This window comes from Aphelocoma coerulescens, chromosome 8 (assembly GCF_041296385.1).
Source record: "Aphelocoma coerulescens isolate FSJ_1873_10779 chromosome 8, UR_Acoe_1.0, whole genome shotgun sequence".
Taxonomy (NCBI): domain Eukaryota; kingdom Metazoa; phylum Chordata; class Aves; order Passeriformes; family Corvidae; genus Aphelocoma; species Aphelocoma coerulescens.
Genome location: NC_091022.1, coordinates 11,838,134 through 11,864,283, shown reverse-complemented (window position 1 = coordinate 11,864,283; position 26,150 = coordinate 11,838,134). Strand labels below are relative to the sequence as shown.

The 26,150-nt window shown below is 39.0% G+C and overlaps 1 protein-coding gene across 3 annotated transcripts; it reads left to right on the top strand.

Moving 5' to 3' along the window:
- On the top strand, positions 1-25,718 carry EEIG2 (EEIG family member 2). Of its 3 annotated transcripts, XM_069022850.1 has the most exons (13): positions 7-32; positions 234-251; positions 850-924; positions 14,625-14,745; positions 15,335-15,364; positions 15,867-15,983; positions 17,133-17,179; positions 19,534-19,640; positions 20,160-20,255; positions 20,784-20,985; positions 21,069-21,196; positions 21,587-21,656; positions 23,223-25,718. In XM_069022850.1, exons 3-13 carry the CDS (start codon positions 854-856, stop codon positions 23,263-23,265), a joined length of 1,032 nt encoding a protein of 343 aa, XP_068878951.1. In that variant the 5' UTR covers positions 7-32; positions 234-251; positions 850-853; the 3' UTR covers positions 23,266-25,718. The 3 variants fall into 3 exon arrangements, with proteins under 3 accessions (XP_068878950.1, XP_068878951.1, XP_068878949.1); XM_069022849.1 differs by lacking the exon at positions 234-251 and having other exon boundaries at positions 1-32; XM_069022848.1 differs by lacking the exons at positions 7-32; positions 234-251; positions 850-924 and adding an exon at positions 1,841-2,162.
- The last annotated feature ends 432 nt before the right edge of the window (positions 25,719-26,150 follow it).

Here is a 26,150-nt window from a genome sequence, read left to right as displayed (position 1 = left end):
GAGGAAGCTCCTTGCATGGGATAATACTTGACGTATGCAGAGGCTTTTTATACTTTATGAGGGTTACTGATCTATTTCTTTGATTGAGTGAAGTAATCCAGTTTTTCTTTAAAATACTGGTTAATAACTAGATTGATTGTATTTATTAAATATTGATTGTATTTATTAAACTTTAGCAGACAATTTATCTGGCCTGTAACCCTATTTTTTCTTTCTATGTCTTAATGCAATAGAGCTTCTAGGTAAATCAGGTAATCTCTTTTATCAGTCAGTTTTTAAAAAAAAACAAACCTCTAGAACTGGGTCTCTTACTTAAAAAGAAAGGAGGGTCTGAGTATAACATAATATAAGTAGTAATTTAGTCCCTTTAGGTACTGAAAGCTTTTCACCTTCCATTTCTTTGAACAGAGAACTGATGAGTGCAGTACCTAGAGAATTGCCTTCTATGGTATATTGTACGCTCTTGTGCTCTGTTAAACAGAAAAGACTTTCAGGATTACTTTAGGGCACACCAAAGAAATAGTCTCAAGGGGAAAGCCATAGGTTAACGCCAAATGCCTAGATCTCTAAGATATCTTTTTATTAATGTTACTCCAGTAAAAACACTTCTTTCAGGGCCAGTTACTTATGACATTTAGGAGTTTTGTAGGGAATTCTTTGTTAGGAATGCAAAACTGACAAGGGTGTCAGAACTACCCTTGTAGGTATTTTTAGAAAACTGTATATAAATTCTTTTTATGTATGTTTTAGGACAGGAAAAAAACAAGAGCATTTATTTTCCAGACACTCCATTTTTATGTTTGTTTGTGGGGTTTTTTTACTCTTTGCTACTACTTTTTTTCTCCCTAGGATTATGCTACAGGACAGTTGGAGACATCATGATATACTTAGCTGTGTATTATTTGCACTATCTGTATTCATCAGGTATGTATTCTATGAAAAGTCTATTTCTATGTATTTATACTGAACGAGGGGCAACACTACTTTCACAAGCTGCAAGAAGGTTACAGGGGCTCAGCATCACATTGCCTGCATAATCTTACCAATTCTTTTTCTTACCATGTGATTAAGTGCCTGGTTGTGGGAAGACATGCTGTGTTTCTTGCGCAACACTGTAAAGAGGAAACTGATCTGCTGATGGAGGTTGCTCCGAGCTTGCTTTATGTTTAAACCTCCTGAAATGTTTTTTTTAATACAAAGCTGTGCCCTAGAGAGCACGTGCTGCTGTTGAACTATACATTAAACAAGAGCGATGCATGTGTGTCATTGTAATCATCTATGCCACAGGACTGTTCTTAAATGTAAACACAGATGTGTACACCCTCCTCTACAAGATCGTGAGCATCGGTTGTTTGTAGCAGAAGGGGCGCTGGTTGTAAATTACAGGTTGAACGGCTGTACGCGACCCCTATAAGGTTTAAATTACAGTAGAAGGAACCTAAATTCAGAGTGGAAACGTTGACGCCTAAACGATGCTTTGTTTTGTTAATGCTCTCTAAATGAAGAGCTGTGAGCAGCACAGTAGGTTCCCGTTCCTGGGACGCACCCCCAGCTCCAGCGAGGTCCTTGGGAGGCGGGGGAGCGGCCGGGCCGGGCTGCACAAGCCCCGCTCGGCCGGGGCCGCGGCCACGTCACTGCTCCGGGCACCGTGTGGGGCGTGCGGAGCGGCACGCCGAGGTCCCGTTATTGAACAGCCTTGCTCCGGCCCGGGCCAACTTCTTCGGGCAACCGCACGCCGGCGTTCGAGCCTTTCGCGGCAGCGCTCGCCAATGGCTCGGGCCGCCGCTGCCGGCAGCGGGCGGAGCGGAGGCGGGCGGGTTTGAAAGGGAGGCGCCGGCTGCCATGTAAGCGCTGGCCGGGAGCGCCGCGGCCGGCAGGGGCTGAGCTGGGAGCGGTCGCAGCCGCTCCGGCCCGTCCCGCGGTGCCGCCCTCGCCCCGGGCATGGGAGCGGAGCGGGGTGGCCGGAGCGGAGCGGAGCTGCCGTGGGGGCGGCCCCCGGGAAGCCCCTGGCCCATGGCCTTCATCATGATGAAAAAGAAGAAGTTCAAGTTCCGCGTAGAGCTGGAACTGGACGAGCTTTCCTCCGTGCCCTTCGTCAACGGTATCCTCTTCTGCAAGGTGCGGCTGCTGGACGGGGGCAGCTTCAGCGGGGAATCCTCCCGGTAGGTGCCTCCGGGACTCGCGAGCCGGGGTCTGCCGGGCTGCCCGCCGCACGCAGGCAGCCCCGGGCGGGCTGCGGCCGCCCCCGTCCGACGGGCTCCGCTCGAGTCCGCGTCCCCCCGAGAGCAAGGGCGGCCCTGCCGCCTCCGCAGCCCCTCCGCCCGCTCCTTGGCTGCCTCGGCGAGCTTGGGGCTCAGCCGCTTCGCGCGGGCGGGCAGGAGGGCGGGGGCCCGGGGAAGGGAGCGGGTGGCTGCCCCGGGGCTCCTGGCGGCTGTGGCTGTGCTGCTCGCCTTTCCTCCCGTCGAAGGGGAAGCTCCTGTGGCACGGCGTGGCACCGGGCAGGCTGGCCGTCCTCTCATCTCGCCTGCTTTGCCAGCGTTAACGGGGAGAGAACACGTGGGAGCACTTGTAACTCCTCGTCTGAGTGGAGTCGTAACGTTGTAAATTAAATACTGAGGCTCCTAAACACGGAGTAACAGGGGAAATTAATCCCCGAGTGATGAGGGTTGTCCCAGAGAAACGGGTCGCTTGTGCCATAATGCCTGGAGCTGATGAGGGGATGGGTAACAGGAGGGGAAGAGAATTTCTTGTCCCCAAGCCTGTAGTCTGAGCTGTCCCCTGTGAGTTGTACCACCTTATTGTTTAATGACTGGACACTGGCTTGCTGTGTTTCATTCTACAGATATTTACATAGAGAGCTACGTTTCATGGGAAAGTCCTCAATTTTTCCTTTAAGTGCTCGGGTCGTGTGTTACTGACTTTGTTCATGCTCAGTTCTGTACCTGCAAGTGCGGCAAGGCCCATGTCTTTTTTCCCTCGTTCTTTTTGCCTTTAGTTGTGCCTCAGCAATAGAGCAGTCATCTGTTGTGACAGTGGCTCCCTGAGCCACTGGTAGCAAGGGGTAAATAGAGTGCCAGTGTGTTAGTTTTTTCCAAGTACCAGGCAGAGGCAGAACATTGTCAATAGGATGGGTGTGCTGTGGCTTCAGGTCTGGGGAGGAGGAGGCTCCCCTCCCATTACACTTGTTGTATGAGTTATTTTACTTTAATATTATTACAAAAACAGTTTACTGGAAAATGTCTTGTAGAATTCTGGGAGAAGACAGTAACAAATCCATGAATATCCAGTTATGTCCTTATTAAAATACTGTTGTTACAGAGCTTTCTAAATTATCTGCTTTTGATTCTGTAAATTAAATTAATCAAGGAAAAGGAAGAGAATAAAAATAGAACTTTGGCCTAGAACCTCATTATTTAACCATTCCATTATACTAGCATGTATAACTGAAGGTAAATTTTTCTTCTGTGTGGCTGGAAGTTGTTCAACTCATCAGTGTTCTGTTCTCATTTCGTGTCTTTCCTCAACGTTTTTCCTGTGAGTGACTTCATAAGTAATAGATGATGATGATGACAATCATGATTCAAGCACTAATGTGCTATTACTGTCCTACTCCAGCCCTTATTGCCTTGAAGTCATTTTCACAAGCTGACATATGTCTTCTGGGCAGGATCTCTATTTTCAAGGACTTGCTTTCAGCTGAGCAGATGGTTTTGACACATTATGGTGATTTTGAGCCTTTTTTGCCTTGCCTATTTATGATGCTAAAATTAAATGCTTGAAAGCCTACATTCATATCTTCATGAATGGTCTATTAGAGTAAAATGTGTGTGGTAGGATGGAGTATGTGTAGGGAAACCGATGTAAAAAATTGTGTCTGAGTTGAAGTTTAGAAATTCTTCCATTTTCTTTTCTGGGGGTATGGCTTAAAAAATAACAGCAATGGAACATATGCTGGTATATCAGGGTCCCTGTAAGTGAACTCATTCCTGCTTGACTGAGAGGTGTTTGGGTATGCTGGTAGGAAGGTAAAGAACTCTTCTGCAGTGATCCTTCAGTGCCAGTTTAGGGAGTGCCTTTGCTCTTGGCTTAAGAATTAACAGATGAATTTTCAGAGTGGTGATTCAGCAAAGGGTTGAATAAGTAAGGAAGAAATTAAGTTTACATCAGAGTGGCAGTATTTCAAAACTTCTCAGTTGCAAACCTTCTGAGGGTCATCATCTTCTAGTTGCATTCATTTATTAGTGTCGCTGTGAGCTGGCAGCTATATCCCTAAAGTAGTGATCTTTTTAGCTTTATAAAAGAATTCTGTTGTTTCAGAAAGTAATAGACAAACTCATTCCAAAACTTTTATAATACAGGGAGAAACTGACTCTGTTTTCTTAATAGCTTTATTTTTGTTACTCACTGAGGTCTAGTAAACTAATTATTTTGGGAGAAGTTATGAGGTTCTCAAGTTGGTACCCATACAGACCAATACCCTGCTGCCTCTTGCCTTAGAAAGTTTAAAAAAAAAAAAAAAGGTCCAATCAATAGTCTATAAACCACACAAACATTGTTAGCATTTTATTTCCAAAGCTTACTCACAGAGAAAAATGTCATAAAAACCCAGGGCAGCAGTTGCCTTGGAATAGGGGCCCACATGTATGTAGCAAGCGTCATGAAAACAGTTTCAAGTGATTGTCTTGTCAGCCCTCTATGGATCATGCTGTATGAATGATTAAAGTCCTGATCCTGCAAGTAATGTGGTACCTTCATCATCCCTCTGATCCTTGAAGTAAGATGAAAAGAAGACAGATAAAAGTTCAAGCTACTGAAAAATAGGTTTTTTCACTTCTTAGATCTTTGCTGAGAAAGAGCTGCCTAAGAAATATGTTATGGAGACATAGACCATGTTACTGGAGACTTGCCACAGCCCAGTTACTTTTCTGGCTCCCACAGATGTGTGCCTGAAGTGTACAGAAATTCTGTGACCAGGTGAAAGCAGCTTGTATAGTGCAGTACACAGTGATCTGGCTGGTGTGTAAATAGCAACCACATCACTTTGCATTTTGGTGTTTGCATATAGTTTTTTAGAACTCCAATTACAAAACTTCGATTTGAAACATCCCTATGAACATCTATGAATACTTACTGTAGGAAAATAAAATTCTGTATTATAATACTAAATTTTTAATTACCTGACAAAATATTCAACTTTTAAAGTAATCTGGTAGTGCCAAATAAAATTTAGATCCAATGACATTGACCAGCCAAGTGGCAGCAGTGTTTAAACTGGGAAAAATGTTTGAGAGTTTTTGGGAGAGCAGAACGCTGGAGTTCTGGAGAGAATGAATGTGTTATAAGCTTTGACTCTGAAACAGGGAAAACCTTGAAGGGCGTTGTGGAAGGGGGGAGGTGCAGTTTGGTAGTTTCAGCAAACTGACAATCAGCCATACAGTGTAATTCCTGCCCTCCCCTTTCTGAAATTGCTTTCTAGCATGACTTCTGGATCTTTACCATTGTGTTTTCAGATGTTAGAATAAAGGGTAGATTTTCAGCCAATATACTGTGCATGTATGCAGAGCTATGCTAACAAACTTCATTTTCACGTTCCTATCTTAAGCCTGGTTTCCTGTGTGGTGAGGCACCTTTGTACCTTTCCCCGGGCCAATGACAACAGATCTCTCTCTTTGAAATCGGATACGTTAATACATGACACTTGTGCATTTTCCAGGATGCTGTGTGTCTACATACTGCCTGGTCATGAAACAGTGTGCACATAATGTCTAATGCACCATCAAAGGACAGAAGATTACTTCAGGGCAGAAATTACACATATGAATATTTTGAACAGAAAAAAAATACTATTTTAAGACCTGACTAAATACGAAGCATATTTATTTATGGCCATTCTAATGTAGATATAAATATATAGCAAGTATAGGCTTTCTGCACCTGCCCTCACTGTAACAAGCTGAATTGATTTGATAATTGATAAGCCCCTAGAGTAGATAACTGAGGCTCATAGGCTGAGCTGTTGCTCAGTCAGCAGTAAATGAACAGATGGAATATGAGGAAATCCAAGAAATTCTGGAAATAAGGATCTTATTTCTTGAGAGTGTACTTTTAATGCTGTACTCTATCGACTGAGGCTGCAGTAGCTGTAAGCCTGGTAGTTCCATTTTTAGCTTGGTTTCCAGCTGCACCCCACTCCAGAAAAGGACTTGGTTGGTGTGTTCTTCTGACTGCTGCCTTCAGTTTGGTCATATTCCCCTTGCTTTCAGATCTGATTTCTGACAATTTAGACTGCTGATGTTTTTATCTTCTTTCTTTTGCACAGCAACATTCTAAACTAAAAAGCTGATTATGATTGCTGTATGTGACAGAGATTCAAGGTGGCCAAGAGCTGTAAGTTTTTCATCAAAACATTTTATTTTCCAACAGATTTCACCAATGTCTGGGTTTTTTTTACGTACAGTCTTGAGAGGAAGTTGTGGGAGATCATGCATGAATATATTCTTATTCCTAATATATAGAGGCTAGAGCATGTAGTTGTTTTCTGTAGAAATTGACTTGTTATCTGCCAGATAAGTACTTCTTACTTCTAATGATGCATGGCCACCTCCTTCTCAACTGTCTCAAACTACATCTGGTTTTTTGTGACACCAGCAAGTAGGTTTTCTGCCTCACCAGATTCTTCAAGTTGTCTTTTTACCATTCTTTTCCTGATTGCTGCTATTGCATTTGAAAGGGGGAAAACTCTCCTGATAGTAACACAGCTTAACCAGCTCTCTGTTTTTAAACAACAATACTTGTTAGAAAAACATACCTGTCACATGGAATCACTGTCCCTATCACACTAATCTTCCTGCATGATGTATGAATCCTGCTGACAGTCTTCAGAGCTGGATAATGCTACTTTTAATAGCTTCTTCTTCAGCTGTAACTGGATTTGCAGTTGGGGAACCTGAAACAAACTAAGTTTTCAAGTACTGTGAGGAATACTGGCAGTGGGATAAAAATCCTACCTTGCAATTTTGTAGCTGCTTTTTTCAGATTCTTGAATGTCCACTTAATGTTTCCTCAGTTGTGATGAGACACTTGGTTAAGCAGCTTTCAGACCCTGTCCTCTGTAGGGAGGAAAAGGTAAGAAGAATTTCTCTGCACAAAGTATAACTTTTTTTTCAATGTGTAGTTTGTTTGTACTTCTCCTTTCATTAATAGTTACAATAAAATGTGTTTAGTCAACTGATTTAAAGAATATGCATGAGAAAAAACAAAGACTCAGAGGAGTGAAGAATATAAAATTAGTTTTGAAGGGGTTCATCTTAGGGCTACATTAGGGGAAAGTAAAATGTTTGTACAGTCTGCTCTTTGCATGGGGTGTAACTGGTTATTGCAGATATGAAAAGGGCTCAATCTTGTGAGACTTCTGTTACTGTAATTATAAGTACTGATAAGAGATATGTCAACAGCTAACTAGTCACAAAAAAGTTTCTGAGAAGAGATACATGATAGACATCTGTTAAAGAGGAAGAGATGGTGGGAAAAGCTTTCATGCTTAAGGTACCTGGCTTGTGCAGAAGAACTTGCACTTTGGTTTAAAAGAGCTGGTGATGGTTTGTTGGTTTGTTTTTTCCCCCTGACCCCAGCACAGTACATGGAGTACAGTATTTTTCTGCCATAGACTTGCCATTTGCAAGTACCATAGCACCTGACTGCCTTCATATTTTAAGGACTATTTCTGTTCATGGAATAATTTAGGGTGAAGGGTAATGCTAGAGATCACACAGTCCAACTGCCTGCTGAAAGCAAGACCAATTTCAGTTAGATCAGGAAGCGCAGAGCTTTCTCCTGTCAGCTTTAGAAAATCTGTAATAATGGAGATGCAGTTTTTGTAGACAACCTGCCCAGCTGCTTCACCACTTTTATTGTGAACATTTTTTCCTTTATTTTACTGGAATTTATCTTGTTATTGCCCCTTTTCCTTTCTCTGTTCCCCACTAAGAAATGTCTGGCTCCATCTTCTAACTTAGTAGAGATGGCTGCAGATGGCAATTAGATCTTCCTTCACCTCATCATCACATTGTAAAAATCCCATGTTTCCAAATTCTCCTGCATCAGAGAAGAATTCATCCCTGACTCCAGACTCTGATCTCATACCCCCTGGACTTGCTTCAGTTCATCAGTCTTCTGCCAAGAAGGCCCCAAAACCAAGCACAGTACTGCAGATACCGTCTCAAATGTTCAATTTCCTCTGACTTGCTGACTACAGTCTTCTAATGCAGTTTGCCCTTCACAGTGCTAATTCCCTTCTATGTCTCTGCATTTGCCTGTAACCAGCAGTTTATCTACAATCAGTTTATACATATTTTATAAGAAATTGTTGACATGAAATGCTGCTAGTTAAAAATGTAACCTGTTTTATTATGAGTAAAAACATGTGGAATAGAAAATGTTCGAGTTTTGCATGTACTAACAGCAAATTAAGTGGGAAGCTGTGCACAGTAAACAAGTGGAGCTCTTCCTGCAGAGCCAGCTGTTTGCTTAGTCCTGAAATTTGTGAACCGTTGAAGCTCTGTTTGTAAATGACTGGTTTTGTTCTGTTTTTTAGCAATGCTTAGGAAAAAATGGTTTTGTTGGAAAAAATATATCATCTTATATGCCTCAGGAGTGGGGGAAACAGAATATTAAAGGAAAAGTAAACTGAATTTCTTCCTGAATAGAGAAATACATTAAAGCTTTGCATAAGCTTATTGCTACAGCATATATTTTGGAGCTCATACTCTGAGCACTTCAAGTGTGCATCAATGCTCTGCTGCACTTTTCTGTATGAAGCCTAAACTTAGCATTTGGTTATTGGATAACAATTTAAAGTGTAGCTTAGTACTGCTCCAGGACCCTGTTGCATGGGTACCTGTATCTTTCCCTCAACTATGACACTGCGTGAATTTTACGTGGAAGTAGATTTTGGGTAGGAGGAGTGCAAGAGGGTATTCTTCTCTTGCATGCCAAACCAACCATTGTGTGTTAATGTATAGTATATATAAGAACTCTATATCCGACAATACCATCCTAATACTAAAGATAGCCTAGGAAAGGTTGAATCTTAGTGTAAAGTACCTGAATCTGAAGCCACTGGGAGTGTGGCTACACTGTTAGATTGTAGGTTAATGCCTTAATTCCTGTCTCTGTAAGGTAGGATCATGACACTGGCCTTTGTTAGGTGTTCCAGCTTTCTGCAGAAGAAAGATGTTAGATGCATAAAAAAGCATATATATATATATAATATCTATATGAATGGGGTATTGCTCCCATTTTAAAAGACTATTTGCCAGACTAAAAATAACTCTGTAACCTCGGTTTACTAAATACTGTATTTGTATCAAAGGACAGAGCTATCTGTATTAAGTTTATTCAGAGAGGGGCCCATCAAAGGAAGCTTTAGGTGATAGAAGTCCACTTGCCCACCCACAAATGAGTACAGTAAGCAAAGGCAGGGGAGGGTGGAGGGCCTAAAATAATACCCATGTCCAGCTACTCCCAGTCCTGTCACAGGAACCATCAGCCCATCACAGCCCATCTACACAAGCCCAGCGACACACAGGCAGGTGGAGAACTGAAATTACGGGCTTGGACAAGTGGACACTCTGGGCCCCTCCCAGGGCTGCCCCAGGAGAGCCTTAGCCCCATTGTCCAGGCAGGAAACCCATCATATTGGTAAAACGTATTTTGGACTGAGGGGAGTTGCTGCCTATCAGACACATCATGGGATACAGGGGAAGAGGCTCATTATGGGACAATTTGGGGAGGAATGAAAGGTGGAGTAAGGGATGAGTTTGAGGAGGAACAAGTGTGGAGGAAAAATAGGGAGTTAAGGGGATAAAGGCTAAATAGTTTGCTGGTTGGTACATTTGTCTAATCTGTTTCTAATTAGGACTGTCTGTTGTATCTTCCTATTGAAGTACATTGTGGCCCTTTCCTGGGGGAAGGGCTCTCTGTTCAGTGTGCATTGCGGGGCAGGGGATGTCTGAGTACCAGCAACTGGAGTCAAGAGTGTGTCACAGGGCCTGGGCTGCCAGCAACAGGAGAGGCCAGAGTGAGCACATTTAAGCCACAGAAGTGGGACTTTGGGTCACAGGGCCCTGTGTGTCCACTGTGCCAGCAGCTGGCCTGGAACTGTGGGCCAGACCACTTGCATGCTAGGAACTAGAGAGTCCAGATGTGTTAAAGCAAATGCTAGCCACTGGGGTGGGACCAGGAGTCAGAGCACAGTGTGCCTGTGGTGCCAGCTTCTGGAGCAGATGTGCTCAGGGATCAAGCTGGACTGTGGAGCAGGTGGGATATCCTGGGAGCCATACACGTCTCTGTGTATGTATGTATGTAGCTAGCAGACCTCTGTCGTGCTCAGCCCCAGGGGTGGGCTAGGGCTGGCTGAGTGCCCCGTGTGCCTGTGACCAGCGGGCCGGCTCTGTGTGCTGGGAGTGGGGGATTCCCGGGAACACCTCTTAAGCCTCGATGCTGCTTGCATCTGAGGCGTGGAGCAGCAGCAGCCTCACTTCCCTCAGGCCATCTTATCAACATGATAGCTCTTCTTCTAAAATAAACAAGCAAAACTTAGGTGACTCTCATTAAGTTACTAGCTTTAAAAGATAATAATAATACTCTCATTTACCTCATGTAGTGAAGAAGCTATTTTTTTCAAGGTATTTACAGTGAGCAGTTAACTCATGTTCTGTCCACAAGCTGTAAGATGCATAAGCAAACACCACTTTCTTTGACATGAAGAAGTGTACTGACCCAGCTGAATCTGAAAGTAGTTCTGGAAGTATTTTCATGTGAACATAGTCTGATATAAAGACTGAATGGCATCTTAAAACAAATTATCCCAATTTATTGTTTCTTTGGTGACCAATAAATCTAAAATAATTGCACTACAAACACAAGCAGTTTAACATAATATAGCTAAAGATTCTAACTGGCTGTTTAGAATAATTCGGATAAAAGCTTCTTAATTTTTCCAATTAATGGAACAGAGTCTTTTGGTAAATGTCCACAAAGAGTTTTGGCTTCTTTATTTCAGAGCCTCTCATGCTAAAGCTTTTCCATTTATCAAGAAGGAATCTTTCCTATGACACTTAAGGTCCTTAAAAGTGATTTATTTTTGCATTTGTAGCTATTTGCTGAACAAGGCATTAGTCATAGATTTTATCCATGAACAAACAATCTAATGAACACAACATCTTAAAAAAAAGTCCATCACTTTTTAACAATTTAGGATGAGGAGGTGACTGGATTAGGATTTATTGTTTCTTTTATTTGAGTTTACTTTTTCCTCTGTTGAGGGTCAGAAGAAAAATCCAATACTTTTATTCAACATTTTAAGTGGCAATTGTGTACAGTATATGAAATATATACAAAAAAGGTCTTGTTTACAGCTGAAATCTTGTATTTGGAGTTTAGTCAATGTGAAATTGTCCCTCTAAAGAAAAAACAGTGATGGTAACTTACTTACTTTGGAGTCACTTTATCTTACAGTATCTGTTTATTGAATTTATTCTTGGTTACATATTACTGACAGCATTTATTAAGTTACACCGAAGCACTACAGCCTAGTACGTATTCCAGTGCATCTTGGTAACTAAGATATGTTTTGATTAAGAAAACAACTGGTTTTGCTTTGCATGTGGTAAAGTGACCGGGAGGCTCATAGGAAACTGACTCAGAACGGAAAGCTCTCCCCAGCGTGCCTGCGGCACCGGCACAGCTGCCAAAAGTTATCTGGGCTCATTTCCATAGCAGCCAATCAATACAGCTGTTTATTTTCTGAAGGCCTTGCACTTAACTAAGAATCTTATAAACTTAGATGTTACTGTTGAAGTGAAATGTTCTGATTATTTGACCTTGTTTTTTCAGCATGATGGGAATAGCTAGATGGTATTCCTCTTTACTAAAAAATTATTAAAATACATCAATTCTTTATTTTATACAGTGGAATTAGAAGAACTGTTTTGTGGGATTAGGGGCAGTTGTTTTTTGGTTTTTTTTAATTGTGTACAAATTTTTCTAATGTCTTTTGATTTAGGTGCCAGTGAGAGAAACTAATGATACTTTTTTTTTTGACATCCTTATGAGAAGAAAGCAGTATTCCTGGTTTTGATTTTATTTTTACAAAAATTAGACCATCAGTATCCACAACTAAGGCCTTTTTACTGTCACTTCTACTTCTTGTTTGCAAATCCTGACCTGTGATATGAGTGGACTGAATCTGTCAAAAGCAGAGTGGTTTTGTGCTATCTTCCTTACTTGAACCATGATATCCATATAGTAGTATTGGTATGTTGAAATAAATTCAAAATCCTGCAAGGTTTTAAGGACACTTATATTTCTCAAGCAGATGTTGCTTAAATTTATCTTGCATTTACAAGCAAAAATACGTTTAATTTTCACTGCATTATCTTTTGCTACAATGTGAGTGATGTCTGGAACACTGTCGAATGTGCAGCTGCTTTGACTTTGCTGCAGAGGCAGAAGGCTGTTGTGAGAAGCAGAAACAACTTGAACCATAATACTAAGTCGTACAAAGATTTTGGCACATCATTTTGACTTCATGAGTTTACAAGAACACTTTTTCAATGGGAAAAAAGTATCATTACTTACTAACTGGAGATGTTACAGAAGTAAAAACACTACAAGAACTTAGCAAAATGATGAATAGCAGCAGAAGTGATGCTGTTATTGGTAGTGGTGTCCTGGGTGACAAGGAGAGGGTGGGAAGGATACTGATGGCTGCTGTCCTACTTGTGTAACAAACAGATGTAAAGAGAAAGGATCTTCTGACTTGTATGGATGACAAGTGAACACTTTCAGTTTAGTGGCACAGTATTATATGTGTCACAAATGTTAGCAGTTATCAATTATTCCTTTTAAGGGTGTATTTTACTTGATGTCTTCTTGTCTGAGCCTGTTTCAATAGAGATATAACTACTTGTAATTTGGCTTTTTAAAATTCTGTTCTTTTTTGTATTTAAATAACTCACATGACAGCAGGATGGGATTCTTTTTTCCCCAAGTACAGGAAAGTTTGCAATGTAAAACATACTAGATAAAGAGTAGATCATGGTGTTTACAGACCATGTTCCTTTGAGGTCACATGCTTGAATGTGACTCAGTGTTGTATCATCAGAATCTATTCATCTGTTGTGGTCATTAAACTGACTCATTTTAGGCAGTCTGGCTTATTCCCACCTTAGGAACTCACAGTGCCAGTGAGTACTGGAGCTGGCAGTCTCACCAGCACAGCAAAGGGAGCTTTTGTGAGCACCCTGCAATTCTTCATTTTTCTATACACGTGATGAACTCTGGCTCCAGCTTATGCACAACCACAGAATTCTATCTGCTAAAGATGTCAAACTGCTTCTTCGATAATAAGCTGCTGTCAGAAGTTAGTATAAAACATAGGAATGTATGTATTAGAAAAATGGAAGAGGAAAAATATTTTTATATGTGAAGACTGTACTTCAGTGATCAGAGTGGTAGAAAAAATTATCAGTTTCTTCACAGTTCCAAGTTGTGAATTTAGAAACATGGGGCTAGAAAAGAACTTTTGATTATTGAGGCAAGTCCTCAGAATTACAGTCCTTATGTCCCCTGTTAGTGAAAAACTGGCCAACCTTGTGGTAAAATACCGTAAAGACTTCCTATGCATCTACTTGTCTTACTTGAAAGCTGTTCTAGAAACTTGCTCTGTAGTTTGAGACCTTCTAACTCTCAGTTTTAAATGGGTGTTTGACTATGCTTCATTTTGGTCTTAACTATTTCTCATTTGACTTAAAAGTTATTTGGTCTGTCAAGTATTTGAATCACCAGTGTATTTTTATTATATGTATTTTTAAGATACAGGGGTCTTCTAGTTGTCCTCCCTGTAGCTGTTCATTTTGGAGTCTGTTCTTGGTCAGTTACCCAAACAGAATGTGTTGTCTGAGCCTTATAAAATGACATTCGTAACTGAAAGCATCCTACATCTTGCCTCCTTCTCAGCTGCATCATACTCAGATTGTTATCCTCCAGTGAGAAACAGATCCCTTCAGATGTGTCAGCTTATTTTGCTCTCAAATGGCAAGCTCACAGTATGGAGCTGAAATTCTCATTTGTCCCAAGTGTATTACTTTGTGTCTGGTTATTGCACATCATCTCCTTTCTACTTTTCCAGACCTCAAATTTATGTAGCTTTGCTTGTATGATGCTACTTTTCTCTGAACTGAAAAACTGCTTGTCAAAGATACTATCTTGAGCACATTGCAAAGCTCAGCAGCTTGGGAGACAGTGCCTGGGAGCTAATGTTCTGGAAGACTTCATTCTCCTGATGCAAACTGCAGAAATTACGTTCTCATTCATTTGAAAAAACACATGGCTGTTGAATTCTTCTAGAGGTCTAATACTATGTTCAAGGTTTGGAACAGTTTTTAGTCATGCTACACTGTTAAGAGCAGAATGGGAGATTATTCAGGCCCTGGAACAGAATTTGCATGAAGTGACCACTCCACAAACGGTGGAACCAGTGTTTGTTCTTGAGCTGTCTTACTGCAGTGTATGCTTCTGAACATATGTGCAACTAACACTGAGCATATGCTCTCTACTTGCAGGGAGGTAGTACAGGCAAATTGTGTCCGCTGGAAGAAAAAGTTCTTCTTTATGTGTAAAATCAGTGCCAGTGCCACAACAGGGATTCTGGATACTTGCACTTGCAGGGTGTCTGTACGGAAGGTAAGCAGATTTTTTTCCCCTCCTCTCCTCTTTTCTTGTGCTTTTTTCCTTTGCTTTAATTTTTGAATGTCTGATAAACTTCATAAAGCAAATTTTAGCTGCAATCACATCAGGTATTCCTTTAGTCAAAATTTTGTAGTAATCTTATTACTTACTTTACTTTGACTAATTCATGGGGGTTTTATGTTCTTATTGAAGAAAACCCTTTTTCCAGCAGGGCAGCAAAGGAATTACTCCTCAGTGTTTATAAAGTTAGCCCTTGATTGATACTTCCATTAAACAGCAGTAAGCTTAGAAGCCTTGAACTGTGCTAAGTACCAGAATTTTGCAGGCAGCACGTCCTACCTTTGGGGCCAGACCTTGTAAGAGCCAAATGCCAGCTGGCATCGAGCACTTGCCCTTCCTCTCTCCAAGACAACAGTGTCTTGCTGGCCTGCTCCAAAGGTATTATGAATATTTAGGTCTAAATGACAACAGCATAGTCTAGCAAATGTGTGGTGAGATATTTAAAAAAACCAAACCCAAACAAAAATCCTGAGTCAGTATATTTAATGGCTTAATGGTGTGTCTTTTTTCCTTTTTTTTCTAGGAATTAAAAGGAGGAAAGGCATATGCAAAGGTAAATTGAGATGTAGCTAATTTTGCCTACAGATAAGCTTTTCTTTCTTGCCATTTTATGTCCTTTTGAAGTAATTTCAGAATAGTACTTAATACCCATGATTTCATTATGTGCGTTGTAGTGCCACAGTGCTGTTGGAACTTTCAATCAGTGTGTTTAATAAGTATATAACAATGTTATACCACCAGAACTTTTTTTCTTTCAAGCTGGTATGCGGAAAGGGTTAGTAAAAGTAAACAATTACATTCACATTAAAAAATAAAGAAAACTCTCCTCATTCTTTTTCTCTTTTTGCACTTTAAATTTTTAACTGAAAATGGAACTATGCTGAATTTTACACTCAGGTTTTTTTTCTGCTTTTTGCCTCAGTCCATTCCCTTTAATGGGCATCCTCTTACATATATTTGAAAGAAACTGCTACTGAGTGGTACTCAATGTGTAATATCAAGTACCTTCATTTAGTCAAATGCTTACTACTAACTTTGTCATTTTCTCTTAACAGCTAGGATTTGCAGATCTAAATCTAGCAGAGTTTGCTGGATCGGGAAATACCACTCGTCGCTGTTTACTGGAAGGTTATGATACCAAAAATACAAGACAAGACAACTCCATTCTTAAAGTAACTTATTTCCTTTATCATACTTAAAGCAATAAAGCAGAGAACAAGTGGTATTGAAATTTAAAACTTATTTGCTGAACCTCTTTCTGGAAGGAAAGCTATTTAAAAAGTAAAACCAAAAGTGTTGTTTAGAGACAATCATTAAAATCCACACAGTCAAAAATAGAATTTGTCCTACACTTTGAAATGGAGCTGGATAGCTGTAAAAGAAAAGCTTTTAAAAGGTGTTCCTAGTCTAAGGGGAGCTGTAAAATGAACAAATTAATATATGGTATCTTCAAGACTGAGCAACTTCTGAGAGTGAATCTATTAATTGGCTTATTTATGTACAAGCCACCTTCAATACCTCCATGACTCCTGGGATTTTCCTGTTTTTATTTGGTAGTAATCACTGTAACAGTTGGAGAGAATTCTTAAAAGAAACCCACTCTGACATTCTCTTCCATTAGTCCAGGGAGCTAAAAAACTGAATAAGCTCCATAAACCTGGAAATAATTCCACTAAGAATGTTTCAGGCAATTAAAAAAAAAAAATTCTTTTCCTACTGAGACACTGGGATTAATTTCCCACATTATTCAGTATACTGTCTATGCATGGATTTTCTCATCTCTGACAGTCACAGACTGTCCAGAACACTTGTAATTGATGGCTTTGACCTGCCTAACAGGCCTTCAATGCACTGTGTCCTATGACTTATTTACCCTGTGTGGTTTTGCTGTGTCTCTGATGTTAGCACAACCTGTCCTGAGAGCCAGCAGTTTGCTGAAGACCCTCAGCAAAGAACATATTCAGCACCTACTGGTCTAAACAATACTCTGTTTGCTCATTCAGGTTTTAAGTTTCTTGGCTCTGTTTTTCCCTTGAAGACATCTTAATAATTCTAAGATTCTCCTTGATCTGTGTGTCTTTTTTAGAATCTTGTATGTGTAAATATCTTACTTTAAATGGTATTTTGTGTTGTTTGTATGCCTACTAAGAAAAAAGATGTAGTTGTTTGCCTTAGTGTGTTTATTTGCATGTATGATTATGGCATTTTGTTTTCCTTAAATGTAACATTTGTGGCAAATATAACTTACTTACATGACCATGTATGTGTCACAGACCAATTTTTCTTTTCCTTATGGTGAATTTTGTTTTCTTTATGTGTAGGTTTTGATCAACATGCAGCTGATGTCTGGAGACCCGTGCTTTAAAACGTAAGTTTGTAAAAAATCTCTGTGGGGTGGTGTTTTGATTGTACATTCCATGTTGAGAATTACACTTCTGATTTGTGTTTTCACATCTCTCCAATCTAGCAACAGTACTTAAAAAAAAAGGCACAAATAAATGGCACGGTAGCTGAATAATGACTAACATGGTAAAATTGCCAGTAGAAGTGTCACAGATCTTCTGGCTGTTAGATACTTAGTATCAAGCACAGAATTCTTGCCTGTATATCTGTAATGTAAAAAAAAAACCACTTCAGGAAAACTGTTCCAGCAGCAACCTTATATAAATATACTTGGTACAGGGTGATCTGACTAATCCTTGTGTCTGGAAAAGGTGCTGCTATACCTTTTATTCACAAGTCTCAGGTGATTTTGAAATATTCGTTTGCAAAAGAGACCCCAATAAACTCAACAGAAGTATGATTCAACTTAGTACAAGAGAATGCACTTATAGATATTTAGTTAGCAAAGACATTCTGCAAGTTAGTAAGAGATGCAAGAGGTAACCTCTGAGGGGGCAGGTAGCTAGGAAAATTCACTGCCGTACATTGAGGATCTTTTGGCCTTGTTGTCCTTAATCTGTAGTTAAGGAAGTGTAATAGCTGTGCTGTGATTCTGTACCAGTCTAGCTTAGGTGATTCACCACAGAACTCTTCAATGTACCCCTACACCACTAAATGTCCTTTCTTTTCTCTTCTACTAACCTTTAATGAGAAGAATAGAACACTGAACACTGTAGAATCTCATCTTGTGCTTACTGAATAAATAGCAAGAGGGTATTATCTGAATTTGTCTGATTGGGCAAAACTTTTCTGTATCCCTAGTTACTTAGCACCTCTTTTACTTCAGAACAACTTTAGTACATTTACTTTAGAGTCAGACCTACTAATAAATATGTCACTGGAACTGATGAACAATTCCTCAAAGGCTAAAATCATTAGTCTTGGATACTAACAAAGAAACATATTTCTGTTTTTTACTGCCTAGTACTGAAGGAGTTTAAATTAGTACCTAAATAGCTTTCTGAATTCCTAGGAAGAAATCGCTAACTCAAATTATTCAGACTTGGCATTTTCTTCCAAACTGGTGATATAACCACTTCCTGGAACATAAACTTTCAACACAAATGGAACAAAAAATTTATCTAATCCAGATGTCCTTTGTAGGAGGAAAAATAAACCTTAAAACAGTTTCACAATCTGGAACCAACTACATATTTTATGAAGAAGCCTCGAAGCCTTAGGGTTTGGTATGGGATGACATCCCTGAAACCCTTCCATTCTTGCTTTCAAAAGTAGGTTATACAGTTAAGTCACACAGGCACTGTATTTCTAGACGTGCTTTTCTCTTTCTCTATTTACTTTCAAACATAACCTAAGAAGGGCTATGTTACTCTCCATGAAGACAGTGACTAATTTATTGAATATGTCAAATCTAAAAATGTCAACCCACTTGTATGCAGACCAACAGTCTGTTCTCAGAGTAGAAAATAACAAAGCGTAAAAAACCCCCTGTAGGTAACATCTTGAAATGTATTTTGGTTGTATTTGCTCGCAAGAAATTGCTTGCACTCTGTCATTTTCTAATTAGTTTCTTTTGCACTAGCAAAACACAAACTAAGAGGTTTAGTATTTTAATAAAATCTCCCTTTGGGTCTTGGTCTTAACTCACACAAGCATTTAAGCATTATTAAAAGCCTTTTAATATTGAACTAAAATATAAATTATGTCATACATTATGCTTTTTTATTTTGTAGGAGGTAGAATTTAGAGGGCAATACATGGAGATGGTTCATAGACCCCTTTATTAGGAGCTGGGAGGGTTATGAGCCCAGAATAATTTCCTGTCCTGTAACAGGGATGAAACAAAGCCAGGAGTACATCACAGCACACAAGCCAACTTGGCCAACTGTTGTGCATGTTGGGGTTTTTTTAATGTACCACCTTTGTGTATTCCATCGAGTACTGAATTACATATATTCTTAGCATGTAAACTGTCCTGTGATTCATACACTTAACAAAAATAAGAAACAACTTCAAATTAAAGACATATCACTCCCATCATCAGAAAAGGAAAAGCCTTTCCCAGGATCTCCAGAAGCCTGAGGGCTGAGCAGATTGAGTCTGTAAAATGTCCTTAAGCTCAATAGCAAAAGCTTCTTTTTTTTTTCATTTCCTTCAATAGGGGACTAGGCAGCATGTTTTCAGAAAAGAATTGCAGGTCTGTTAAACTGATACACAGTATGAATTATGCCAGCATATTTGAAATGAAAATTATGTGCTGATCGATTTGGGGAGATTACAACAGAAGTACAGCAAATCTTAACCACCTTTTTCTTACAGACCTCCTTCCACAGCAACATCTATAGCAATTGCTGGAGAATCAGAGTCTTTGCATGAAGACAGGAAAGGTGGAGAAAATTTAAAAGTAGCGCATCTGGGTATAGCAGGTATAGAATAATGCTCTTAATTTTTCAGTGCTTTTATAACTGGCATCATAGTTTCAGGGAGATGTACAAAATACTTCAAATCTGAAAGGGATGCTGACAGTTGGCCTGCAGAGGAACCTTCTTACATGGCTTGTGAGTTTCTACTTCAAACACAGCTGAAATTTTAAGCAGGTTAGCTTTTCAGACAGAAAACGTCTGGCACAACATTCTATTATGATACTGGAGAAAGCATGGTCATCTCTTTAATATTGACACTACACAAATCTACAGCTACATTTCATACAAATCTAACCCAATGGTACTCTCTGTTTTGCTCAGATACTTATTATGATTTTTATTTTTTAAAGAATGTATATTCATTAACATTTTTGCAGCACTTCAATCTTCAAAAGGTTCGTAGAAAATCAGTGTCAAGTCTGTAATTCCTCTGGGAAATATGACTTGAATCTAATCAAGATTACAGGCAAAGTAGCAATAAAGCTGGCTTTAGGAACACTGTCTGACTTGCACATGTTGCAGATGTCTCATCAAAGAGTGCCTCAGTCCCAGATGAACTTGGTGCATGTGGACATTCCAGAACATCAAGCTATGCAAGTCAGCAATCAAAACTGTCAGGTAGCTGTTCACAATTTTGTTATGAGTTGTTGGGGATTATTTTTCTTTCACAGGCTTAGACAGGAGAAAATTAGCTGACTTTGTTTTAAAAAGGGTTTGGGTTGAAAGCATTTTCCTAGGAGTTTCAGGTGTGGCAAGGGTAACATTTTTTCCCCTCTTAAAATTACACTGGATTATCTCTTCAGATGCAAGACAGCTTTTTGCCTTGGCTCCCTCCAATTAATGTATCTGAATGAGATTTTTACCTCTTCCACGAGTAAAAAAAATGGAGACTTAGCTCTAAAAGCTGAAGGGGGTGGTATTTGTCATTCTGCTTGTTATGATATAAACAGGAATTACTTAGAACAAAAGAAAATGGCATGTGTTAGAATACAAAACCTGAAGTCAGTTGTCTGGTTGGTGCATGCACATAACATTCATAGGGCTTTTTGACATCCCTTCAGAAGACAAAACACACATTCTCCTTTCAGGATGGACCTGGCCTGTCAAGAACATACCTAACCCCTCTCTCCTGCATTGTCCCGACAGGTTATAGCACATGTCACTCTAGATCATCTAGTCTGTCTGAACTCTGCCACAGGAGAAACACCTCAGTGGGGAGTACCTCAGTGGGAAGTACCTCAACAGGAACTGGAAGTATTCTAGAGCCATGTGAAGAGACTGAGCCAAAAGTAACTGAAGCTGATACTGACACATCTACTGAAGATGCACCATCGGAAAAACAATGCAGGTACACTTAATCTGAAAGCCTTATGTAGCACAAGTAAATTACTTTATCACGTCTAAGAGCTCTACATATACTTATTTTTGCAGACATCCTGTAAAGCAAGACTCTGTGGAGTCACAGCTGAAGAGGGTTGATGCTACCAGAGTTGATGCTGATGATATAGTTGAAAAAATACTCCAGAGTCAAGACTTCAGTTTAGACTCAAGTGCAGAAGGTATGGAGATCAATAAGGAAGCTTAGGGAAAATTGATGTACATTACAGGCCTTAGGAAAACCCACTCTCTTCACAGTCCCTGTTGTTTGTATTCATAAGGACTGTGCATGTGGATTGCTGAATTTTCTGCTTCATCTTGTCTACCAGAAATTGAAAATACCCTCACATGACTCAGGGAGCTTTCCCAGATCATTAAGCCTAAAAGAGCAAGTACTAATCTATGACAAAGGTAGCTCCTCCAACCTACACCATGCAGGAGTTGGTTCTTCATTACTTAAATTATTTGCATCTGAAAGTATCAGCTACAGTACTGGTAGATTTTAAATTACTTGGATTTAGCTAGGGCAACATTAAAGAAAGCTAACATATTTTAATTCATTTGCCTTTTAGAAGAAGGTTTAAGATTATTTGTGGGCCCTGGTGGAAGCACTTCTTTTGGAAGCCACCATCTACCTAACAGGTATGTAGCCTGAACAACTAATCCATAGGCAATACCAAATAAAAATGCATCTTGTACAGCAATTATTCTGCATCTACATTCTTGATCTTTGTACCTTTCTATTCTGTATCATTTAAAAGCACGAAAAGATCTAGATTGTCAGTTTTTCAAATAGGACACAGATTAGTTCCAAAACAGAACTGATGTGTCGGCCATGAGAACTGTAACTTTCGGAGCTTCTGAAGAGTCTCAGTTCCAAGGTTTTCAGATGCAAGCAATGTTTCAGTATGGACACAGGAAGCAGACACCCGTTTCAAATGTGAGCTCTACAGCCTTACTACGTTACCCTGGAGTGGGAAGAAAATTTAAATTGTTTTACACATCTACCTTACACAGTATCAAACTGTTACATCTTCCTGATAACAAGCCTAATTTTCTTCAGTTTAGTTTTTCCTCACAAATCCTGTTTCCATTTGTTACATTTGTTTCAATGGTTTCTTCATCTTTCAACTATTTAGAGCCCTAAACTCTTTCTTCTGATCATCTGCTTCAGATTGTCTTGTAGTTTAGAACCAGAGGCTTTTTTTTCTTCTCTAAACCTTCTTCAAATACCCTGATATATGATTTGACATGAATGTGTTAATCTTCAGATGAGAAGGCATGAAAACCAGGCAATATGCTCTAATACTGTGTTTCTGCAGTCCAATGTAACTCAATGTTTTTAGCTCAAGAAATTAGAATATCCTCAGTATTTCAGTAATTACTATAAACTTAGGTATAAAGGCAGCTGTTAATATATTGAGAGTCATAACATAATTGCATTTTATATGTGCACGCAATACTGATGGTTAAAAGATGATTCATGGGGTTATCTGCAAACTGGGCATACTAATGGCTGTCTAGGATCACATGAATGGGTACAGAACACATCCCTGTAGCATACAGAGATCTGTCCTAATGCAGTTGCCAGAACAGTCCAGGCACAATACTATACTAAGGCAGAGCTTACCCTATTAATTTTTTACATAGTACTGCAATTTGCTGTGGAAAACCATCCAGTATGGGCTGTCACCTGGGAGGTGAGAGAGTTTAATTTACAATTCAGAGTAAACAAACAACTCAAGAGGTTTTTCTTGTATTTTAATGTAAGATGACAATCACTTTCTGGTTTTTTTAGACCCATTGATCTGTTTATGGATAAATGTATATGAAGAGTATTAGCTGCATATGATATAGCTGTGGGGAGGGGTACCCTAAAGGTGATGTTTAAGAAATTCTAGTGAAGTCCAACAGTAATTTCTTGTTCAGTAACATTAGTTTTTGTTCATTTTGACTGTAGTACAAAAAAAATCTCTTTCATGCATTAAAATGTAGGTGACTCCATGGCATGGTAATAATGACAAATGTTTTCTACCCTTCACATTTAGCTAGTTTGATATTTGCTGTTTGGGTGGAGAGGTTTTGTTGGGGGTCTTTTTGGAAGGGCTGTTGGTTGGGTTGTTTAAACAATACACTTCCTGATATGTGATACTTGCTATTTAGCTTTCATTTAAATTGACACTGAACTAACTTTTTTCAAACTTTCAGAGTAGGATCTGGAGCATATGAGCAGGTGGTGATAAAACGCTAAACTGGAATGTCAAATGAGGAAAACTTGGAACCCTGATGTTGATACTTCTGGTAGTGTTTGCTCTGTTGCAAGAGCTGAGAAAGACAAAATGAACTCAATGTGATCTTTTTCTGAAAAGCAGTGGGATGCCTCTTGCTCATAGAGCATCACCTTCTGTGGTATGAAGGCAATGTTTAGCTATGTGTACCTTGTGAGACCACTTGGACCATTTCTGTAAACTCTGATGCTAGTGGAATTACTTAATTTCTGTGAAACATCTGTGGAAGCATGATGAAACAAGTCCCATTTCAATGTTTTATATAAGAGATCACTTGTGGTGATGGACTTTGTTCATAATGTCTTTTCTAAAGAAACTTCTCAAAGTTGGTTGTAAAAGAACCTGAAAAAAATAATTACTCAATTTGATCCTACATGTCATTTAACTTTTACAGAAGCTAATTCCTCATATTGAGTCAGTTTTTATCAGGTCAAAATTATGGCCTCCAAAAAACAGGCCAGCTATGTTTTAACATAACCAAAACCTTCTCTTAAGAGTACTGAGCACAACTTCATTGTGAGGTTCAACAAAAGAGGTGAATGTCACATACATTTAAAACAAATCCCCAAAACTAAATAGATCGAAAGCAGCCACTAATCAGTTGTGCTAATTGTAAATTAAGTCTACAGGCTTAAATGCATCAAATGTAACATTTTTTTGTTCAAGTGATGAACAAAGTGAGCTTCCACACCAAAACACTAAGGCACAGTAGTGTATTATCAAGAAAGCTGCCTCGATTGTTAAATCTGGAGTTCAGCAGCTGCTCCCACAGAAACTCGCTTCAATAATGCATGAAACATTGAGATGCAATGGGATGGTGGTACTGTTTACAAACCTAGTCAGTAGTTTACTACCACTTAATGTTTTTTATTGTAGTTTAATCCTTCACAGTCAGTGCTTTGCTTGTGTTTTGAATGTGCCTTGCGGGATTGGGGGTGTACAGGGAGACTAAACAATTTACTAAGGAATTTAAGCTTTAAAACTAGGTAAGCATCTATACTCTCATTAATATAACTTGTTAAGAGAAGCACTTTATTGTACACCTATCTGCACACTGAAAAGGTCTTGGTGTGCAACAGCTTTGCTGAACAATTCTTTTGCTATCTGTCCACTGTTACATTAGGTCAATGTACTGTATTTAAATTTGCACAAGTAGTGATTTGCCTGACAGGCAAGAGCAAGCTCTTTAAATTTTCATTGAGAATATGAAAGAATCCATTTTTAGAAGGATGTGTTAGGTGTAATTAATTGTAAACTGCAAATGACTTAATTTTTTTTACATTTAGTGGTACTGTTTATCAGTTAAAGCCTGGAATAACTAGAAATAGTGTGGCGACTTTTGAAAGCTCAGAATGCTTCAAATTTTGCTCAGAGTGGTGTTTGACACCTTTTTATTGATGTAAAAGTAGGCCATATTTAATAGGTTAAATTAGGAAAAGCAGACTTGGTTTTCCAGAAATCCATGGCAGAATTATTAAAATTTTATTTGTATTTTTAAGGAAATTTCAGATTTTAAAGCTAGAATACTGTTATTGAATATGATGAATATGAGCTAATTCTCAGTTTTGGTACTTGCATACCTTTATTGCTACTGTTAATTATAATCTCTTTGGAGTATCTAATTAGGTAAAAGAATTAATACAAAGATTCTACTTTAGCTGCTCTTAATAGAAGTGTGTGGTATTATCAGTTTCTGTTCTCCATAGGAATTTTAAACAGAAACTACTCAGCTGCTGGCATACAACTCTCTCTCAGAACAGGATAGTCTCCTTTCCTGTTAAATAACTAATTCATACCAAAAGAATGCCATTACAAGCAGATGTCAAAAATTTGAATACCTGCTTTCAGTACTCTTTAACACTGCTATACTTGTTGGCAAATCTTTTAAAACCAGTAGTAGTTAAATGGTGGTTTACTTACATTTACTAGGAAAGCTACGTGTAGTTTGAGGAAAACAGACTTTTAAAAAACACTGTACAGCTACTTATATAATTCTCAAGGAAATTTCCATAGCCCATTCCATTTTAAGTTAAACAACACAGCTAATTGTCATAGATTAGATAACTTGTTTACTAGAAACAGTATTTTCTTGCCTGAGCAGATCTTTTAAATAGTAGGGAAGTTGACATAGAAACCCAGCTTTTCATAAAACTGTATCCTAGTAATTTATTCTCCTGACTTGACTTACAACTCTTTATGAAGTGATTATGTAATTGTGCATCATTAAAGTGGACCATAACTTCACATTTAGGTGTTGTATTTTCTTTTTTGTAAACTCTGTTATATGAATACTGGAGACTTCCATGTTGTAAACTGTTTGGGATGTGCTGGTGTGGTGGATTATGGAATTTTTTAACTGTATTTAAATACAAATCTCTCAGACATTCAATAAACTCATGTCTTCAGCTTGGAATAAGTATCTAAACAATTGTCTTTTTTTTTTTTTTTAATGCAAAAAATGACAAACTTAATTGGCAGTTTGAAGCCATTTCAGTTTCTCTTCTAGTTAAGGATGACTTTTTAAAATACTTTGCCTTTTTCTGCTTCTGAGTTTTCACACAGTTTCAATGACATCTATATTATCAGGAAAAGGTGTCATTTAGATCCCATTCTTTTCCTAATGTAGAAGGAAAATCTTTAATTTGTAACACTGATCAGAAGTATCCTGTTCAACTATTCTGACCAAAACCAAACAATAGCTATACACCTTATTTCCCTTATATTCAGGATACTGCACTGTTTTCTTGATGCTAGTGTTGGGGGTTTTTTCTGGTTGTGTTGTGGAGTTTTGTTCTTGTTAACTTTTTTCCATCTGCTGTATTTGGATTTTACAGTTTTGAACAACAAA